The sequence below is a fragment of the Zerene cesonia genome, chromosome 6 (assembly GCF_012273895.1).
Source record: "Zerene cesonia ecotype Mississippi chromosome 6, Zerene_cesonia_1.1, whole genome shotgun sequence".
Classification (NCBI taxonomy): domain Eukaryota; kingdom Metazoa; phylum Arthropoda; class Insecta; order Lepidoptera; family Pieridae; genus Zerene; species Zerene cesonia.
The window spans coordinates 3,079,836-3,087,050 of record NC_052107.1 but is presented as its reverse complement, the minus strand read 5'-3'; the positions used below and the strand labels follow the sequence as shown (position 1 = coordinate 3,087,050).

Genomic DNA, 7,215 nt, shown 5'->3' with positions numbered 1-7,215 from the left:
ACGTGCAAAGTAATAGAATGCTTTTAATATTCACGTAGGTGTCTGGAAAGGGCAATGTAAAGGTAGACAAATATATACGACTAATATAGTACGTACAGTACCTACAGTCAAAATAATATAGACTAGGAATATTAAAACATTAAGCTTTAGTATTCATAGAACACTAATTTAACAAACGATGCAATCCTGGGGGATGAAAATCGAGTAATAAATTGCCTGCGGTCTATGGCCTCGCGAATTATTCACTGAATCGCACTTAATATACTCGCAAAACTACAACATTCTTGAATAAAGATAATTGATATGTTATAAACAACATTTAATTTTGATTTGAATCGATTATAGATTCACTTAATTGTAGCTTTATCTATATAGTAAGTAATATAACATCAAAATTATGTTATGTAAACTCTATTAGCTTTCTGAGTACTAAGATTATTTAACAATGATCGCAGTGTAAGTACACAAAAATAATTGTCTTTGTTCTTTGTTCTTTGTGACAAATTTTAAAATATAATGTAATTAGATCTATACTACGTAGACCTACCACTAGTGTTACATGAAAATGATCTGATAAAGAACCGTCAAGTATTACAGAACTGATTCAATAAGAATTTTCAATTATTACAAACGTATTACACGGTATGAATCACTATTTACTTTTTCTTTTAGAAAGAAACAAGCTTTTTCTTGTTAGTCCCTAAATCACGAAATATCATAAAGTTGGGCAACACAACATGTAGAATGACGAAGCAATTGTGGTCAAGCGAAACTTGTCATTAGAACGGACCATCGTCTGTTAAATGTGTCGAAAATGGTATTAAATTTATGATGGTACCAATTATGAAATTCAGAGGCTGGTAACAGAAACAACATTTTTCAGAGAACTTCCTTTAATACAAAATAAACACACGTTAATCATCTAATTTTTTTTTATAATTTGAATTATTTAAAACCGTTACACACAAGAAAATACTATATTTAAAACCGGTCAGAATCATAAACAGCCAAAGTTTACTCTAAACATCAAAACTTAAGAACAGTCAACACTTATAAAAAGAAGTGTTGAAAATGTCAATCCAATAAAATATCACATTTCAAATGCCATTTATACTCAATTCAAAAACTTTGTTTCATCGAAGTCAGAAGTGGCTTTGTGCTTTCATTCGCCTAATTAATTCCTAAATTGTTTTAAGAACATCAATTTGTTCCAGCCGCTTTTATACACTTTGGCATTTTTCCCTAATCTTCTTTTAATGTAGATCTAAGGCCAACATTGTAGACTTTTTGGTATGAAATTAAATACCTTTGTCGTAGCGGTCGTTATGATTTAAGATCTTATTAGAGGAAATCACGTTACAGGGGCTGACAGATGTTCATCTTAATTGAAAATATCTTTTGTAGAAAAGGCGATTGACATGTTTGTTAAATCGATCGATTTTGATATTAGGACGTGCTCTTATCGAGGCTTCTTTGTCAGCCAGGTATTGTGCTCACATTGTCTGGAATTTCATACTTTATAGACGCAGTCTATAAACACAATAGATAATAATCAGTTTACATTTTTTGGTATTTATATAATATAAAAGAAAATTTTCACATAAATCGATAGCAGCATATTATAGCAGTTTGATTTTAATGTTATTTATCCTCGTGTATTTTATTTTCGTATAATTTGATTCTCTTTTTTATAATTTTTCTGCATTTCTCAAGTAACAACTTACAGAAACTTATTAAAGCATAATGCAGATCCCTACTAATATAACAACTAGCGGTCCGCCCCGGCTTTGCCCGTTGTAGTATAGATATGAAAGTAACTCTGTCTGTCAGTCTGTTGGTCTGTCTGACTGTTTCTTTACGACTAAACCCCAGAATCAATTTGGATGAGAGTTGGTACAAAGATAGTTTGAGACCTGCGAAAAGAAATAGTATAGTTTTGTAATCCCACGGCAATAGTTACTATGTTAGTTTTCCTGTTACTGCGCAGTCGAAGCCACTAGCGGAAAGCTAGTTATATGTAATGCAGTTAAATCCTAAACGATAGAACAGAAATCAGCTTCAAAGCACGGAAACAATAAAAATATGAATCTTTTACTCACCGATCGATACTTATCGCCATGAGGGTGAAAACAGAGGCCGATATGCTCAGTACGGCTATGAATTGGCAAAATTTGCAGTAGAAGTGTCCGAATGGCCAATCGGAATATAGCATGTACGTGAAGTTAAAGGTCACATTGAGTGTGGACATCATTGTATCGGCTATGGAGAGGTTCACTGAAATGAAAACCTTCTTTAGTCGTAATAAGAGACATTTTTCTAAAAAAATCATTTTACATTATTAGTATGAAATTTAATACGATAATATCGAATCTGTCGAACAGTGTTGATAATGGACAGTGGGTGTCTGAAAAGTTTTAGAAACAATATAATAAAATTACGCTTTTAATTTAGTGCTAATTCTTGGCTTATGAAGGACAAAAATTCGTACTTTAATTCTAATCTGAAACAAAGTAAATATGACAAAGAAGTAAAGAATGTAATAAAAAATTGTTGCTTTACAGCTTAGAAATGTCTTTTAAATGCCAATTTAGTATTTCATAATTCAACTTGTTTGGGCCGAATGGCATTTTTAATTTCATTAAAATGTATTTTCGAAAGGCCCAGCAACGCACTACTAAACGAATATTATGAAAACTTTGGGTTGCGGTACAATACCGCAGCATAACATTGACTTGCTTGACACTCGAGTATCCATACAAAATTTAATTATCAATCCTTTTCCATATACATTTAATAGGAATATATTGTTCGACAATATTCCTTAGTTTGAAACCGATATAATCAAATAAATATATATCAACTAACTAATACATTGACTTGGGTAGTATGTACTCAACGAACAACATCATAGATATAAATATTATTGATAGACGATATTCATATTGATATAGACAGACACAAATTATATTATAGAAGGTACCTAGTCACAGAATAAAATTATTGAAGAACTATTGTACCTAGCCTTCCTTTAATTTAGCTTTTATTTATGAATGGCGCTACTTAACCTTTAATACACGTGTGAGATAATTTAATATTTATTTTATATAAGGTAAAATTCTACGACAATTTACCACTGTAAGAAAAAAGGGATAAATCACCCGAGATTATCATACTAGAGGTACCCTGAACCTTGTCAGTTGTACATTTGAAATCTAAATAAATTAACCGTAAAATATTTATTTTCTTTTCAAATAATAATAGTAAGCAGATACTAATTAAAGAATGCACAAAATTTTTCAAAAAAGCCATCTATATATTGTACGCAACATATTGGTGATAAAATTTTTGCTTTCAGGAATTTCAACTTGTTATCTTTGTTTTTCTTTATCCTTTAAAATGAACTCAACTAATCGCTTGCTGAAACAAATTCAATCATAAAATACATGCGAGGTTACGGCAAAAATAACTTATTATGTATAAAAAAATGTATTATACTCGGAGTTTCAATTACTACTTTGTGACCAATTATTTCTATTTGGTGACACAACCATTTTTATCTAATTTCCTAGCGCAATACTTTCTTTACTTCGCAGCGGTTTATATGTTATATGGAACATGTTATTAAATGCAACGCAATAATACGTATAAGAAGTTATATATTGGTCTAAAGTAGTTAAAAAAGCCTTGTTCACGAGTCTAGTAATAGTTAACTGTGCTATAATAGCTCCGGTAAATTGCAACTAACATCCAATTATTGTTGAGTGTCGATTCATATAATATAGGTAACGGTTATATAAATAATATCGTTCTGGGTGTAACTCTGTCCATATCATATGTAGAACAGGTTCCGTAAATATTTGTTAGTAAATTTATTTTCAGTTACAAAGAGTAATTACCTAGAAAATAGTTTGTCACGCTCCTCATCCGCTTATTGGCTAGTACTATCCATATGACGACGAGGTTTCCAACAGTAGAAACGACTACCATACCCGCAAATAGTACCGTCCATAGTATTTGTCGCCACCATGGTAGTATGAACGATTGGTAGACCTAAAACAAATAATATTTTCTATAGAATGTACTGAAATACATTTGATATGCATAATACATAAAAATTGAGGTCCCGCATCCCAGTAGGGCAGATCTGTTTACTCTTATTTCTCTGTACAATTTTTCTATTCAATTTTCTTTGTTGGCAGTATTCTATTACTTTATTTTTTTGTTAGTCTCCACCAGGGATCGTACAGAAGTTCCACGTACATGGTACATGGCAGTGTGAAAGATAATATCTCCAAGTGAATATTGATCTTGTAATTACACGTAAATAAGTAATAACATTTCAGTTATAGTGATACTATAGACATAATTACTAACAAAACATTTTATCTACAACCATAATGTTTGTCTTAAAATGAATAATTTATCAGTGTATGCAAACAAGAATGTAAGTACATTTTATAATAATACCTGTTTAAACTCCGCATAGAAGTAACATCGCCTAATTAACAATTTATTAATTAACACACACCACAAGCGTATTCCAACAACATTACATATGATGTAAGTTTACTGTATAGTTTACCATGCAAGATTAATACTTCTTTGTTTTTATTATAGTAAGTCAGAAATAATGTATGTGAAGAGCTATTTTATATAACAACACTAATAAGTACGTATGTGTCCATTTGTAAGCTAAAAATACCTATTTATTTTATTGATGGCCAATTTTACGGATACTAGAAAGTTTGATAGTATAGTTAAATAGTTAATACCGACAGTTGTAACTTGTATACTGTACTAAGACAAATTCGTAAGAGTCAAGGATAATTCATTCGAATTGTGACGTGAAATCTTGCGGACCGGGCGGTCTGCCGTCTGCCGCTGTAAGCGTTTTATTTGCTGTTAATTAAATATCAACATTTGTATGGAATAAATTACTCATTGACCCACATCAAGCACATCAATGAATTTCGCAAATCGCCAAACAAGAAGAGTGGCTATTACTGCTAATTAATATTTCCTTTGGAATTGTGAATTCGTCTCTGAATTAGGTGGAGTGCAGATTAAAGGGAAAGCCTAAGATTCAATTTCTAAGCTAATTCCTATTCTTATTGACTAAACATTTCAATCGGGTACCAGTTTAAATCTAATATACAAATTTGAAAAGATCGCTCGCGTATCGAAAAGCTTTTGTAGAATCGTTTGTGAATACGAGTACTGCGCTTTATTATAAAGCGCACCTTATTCTATTAATTCCATACATTTATTGAAATGAATATTTCATAATATAAATAATGAAAATATTCCTAAACCATACAATTATTACGTGACTCTCTTCTCTACTCCTTCCTTCTTTGGTGTTAAGTTATATTATAATCACACTAATATCATAATGTGAAAGTTTGCTTGTTTGGATGTTTGTTTGTCACGATGAAACTACTCAACAGATTTTGTTAAAATGTGGAATACAGACAGGGCATGAACTGGCTTGACTTATAGGATACTTTTATTCCAATTAAATCTTTCCTTGGGATAAAACATGAACCTTGATATCAAGGTTCCTTGTGGAGGATGAGCTTCTAGTATACAATATAACTATTATAATAATTAATCAAACATATCTACTAGGGGTAAATGTGTAAAGGCTTCGATATTCTGAATAACATTTTGCAATAAAATCAAAATGTGTTGTCAGAAGCTGCGCTTGGCTGAAAGCGTCGATTCAAGTGCTTTTGTTGCTACTAATTAGTATAATACTTTTATGCTTTCATAATTAGCTCTCGCCTCTTTTATGTTATTCTCTTTAGTATTTTCGTTAAGGCAAATGAAGTAAATTATCATTTAAAAAAATATGTTTGCTACGTCATTAAGAATTCGTGGATATAATTGGACGAATTGAAGGTTAGCCATGTGTTTACCACAATCTGAATAAAATATGCCACAATCATAATAATAATAAAACGAGAGCAATGAAAGCTTCTCAAATATGCACTGACTAAAAGGTATATAGCCCTGATAGGTAGTTGGTAATAAAAGCCAGTTATCGTAATGTTAACCTGCTTTAATCCTACTAATATTATAAATGCCAAGGATGTGTGTGTGTTTGTTGCTCTTTCGCAAAAAGTAATGACCGATTGCAATGAAATTTGTTACGTAGACAGCTGGAAAACTGGAATAACATATCGGCAACTTTTTATCCCGATATTCCTACGGAATACGGACTTACCCGGGTGAAACCGCGGGGCGCATCTAGTTCATAATAAAATTATTTGACATTCTTCTATTACATTACCACAGATAATATAATACTTGTATTACGCAGCATATGAATTGAATCCTTACAAAAATATACCTATTCATCCCAAATTTTGGGACTTTGAAGTGATTTCGAAATCTTCATGTGATCTAATTTATCACAGTGAAATACATTTAATTGAGAGTTAAATGTGTGGTGTGTTTGATGTTTATAAATTACCCGTAGAATTGTACGCAGCAAAACAGCTGGCCAACACAGATACATTAAAATTTTTTCACAATTTTTATAGTTCAAGGAAGTAAAATCTGGCTGGTGACAAAACAACAGCTGCACATCGAGTTTGACGCATTAAAATAAAATAACTTTCTAGAAAGAAGCAAATTTCAGACATATGATATAAATGTTATATGTATTTAATATGATTTATAAGAATTTGAGTTCTGAATGTTTTTGGTCATGTTTAAAAGCTATTTTGTAGGCTGATGGTAGTGTTTCTAATTATACAAATATTACTTCAGAAAACTATCACAAGAAGTTAATCTAAAATAGTTAAGCGAATTGTTGAACGTTATTCGAAAAAAACACCATCATACCTGCGTCATATTATTTGTATGGTTAATGTATTGCTTTTTGATTTCATCGTAGAATGTAATGTAGAAGTCTTGTGTACCCAAAGTCGAGCTCCAGTTGGATGCCGTAGTTGGACCGAGATCGTCTAGCATCCTCGCACCACACCTGTCGACAAAAACGTTAATGGTTATATAATACTCTTCAATATTTGCTAGATCACGCCATTGTATTGTTTTTTTCTCTCTCTAATTATAAAAAGGCGATTGTACTGTTGAAACGGTATGTTTTCCCGACGGTTTACAGTTTTTGAAATAAGAAATAGGTTATGAACAAAACTTATTTTTACTAGACTACTTGGTATGTATAGTTGGAATATCGCAGTAACATTC

At 31.4% G+C, this 7,215-nt stretch overlaps 1 protein-coding gene across 2 annotated transcripts in view; it reads right to left on the bottom strand.

The window, feature by feature from the left end:
- LOC119840546 (tachykinin-like peptides receptor 99D) overlaps window positions 1–6,984 on the bottom strand; it is a 13,496-nt gene extending 6,512 nt beyond the window's left edge. For both annotated transcript variants that reach the window (XM_038367229.1, XM_038367230.1), the window contains exons 1-3: window positions 6,850–6,984; window positions 3,897–4,050; window positions 2,100–2,274 (exon numbers count right to left, since the gene is read on the bottom strand). In XM_038367229.1, the coding sequence (XP_038223157.1) occupies window positions 2,100–2,274; window positions 3,897–4,050; window positions 6,850–6,978 (458 nt within the window). In that variant the 5' untranslated portion in view covers window positions 6,979–6,984. The remainder of the gene's footprint in view (window positions 1–2,099; window positions 2,275–3,896; window positions 4,051–6,849) is intronic.
- Window positions 6,985–7,215: the final 231 nt, after the last annotated feature.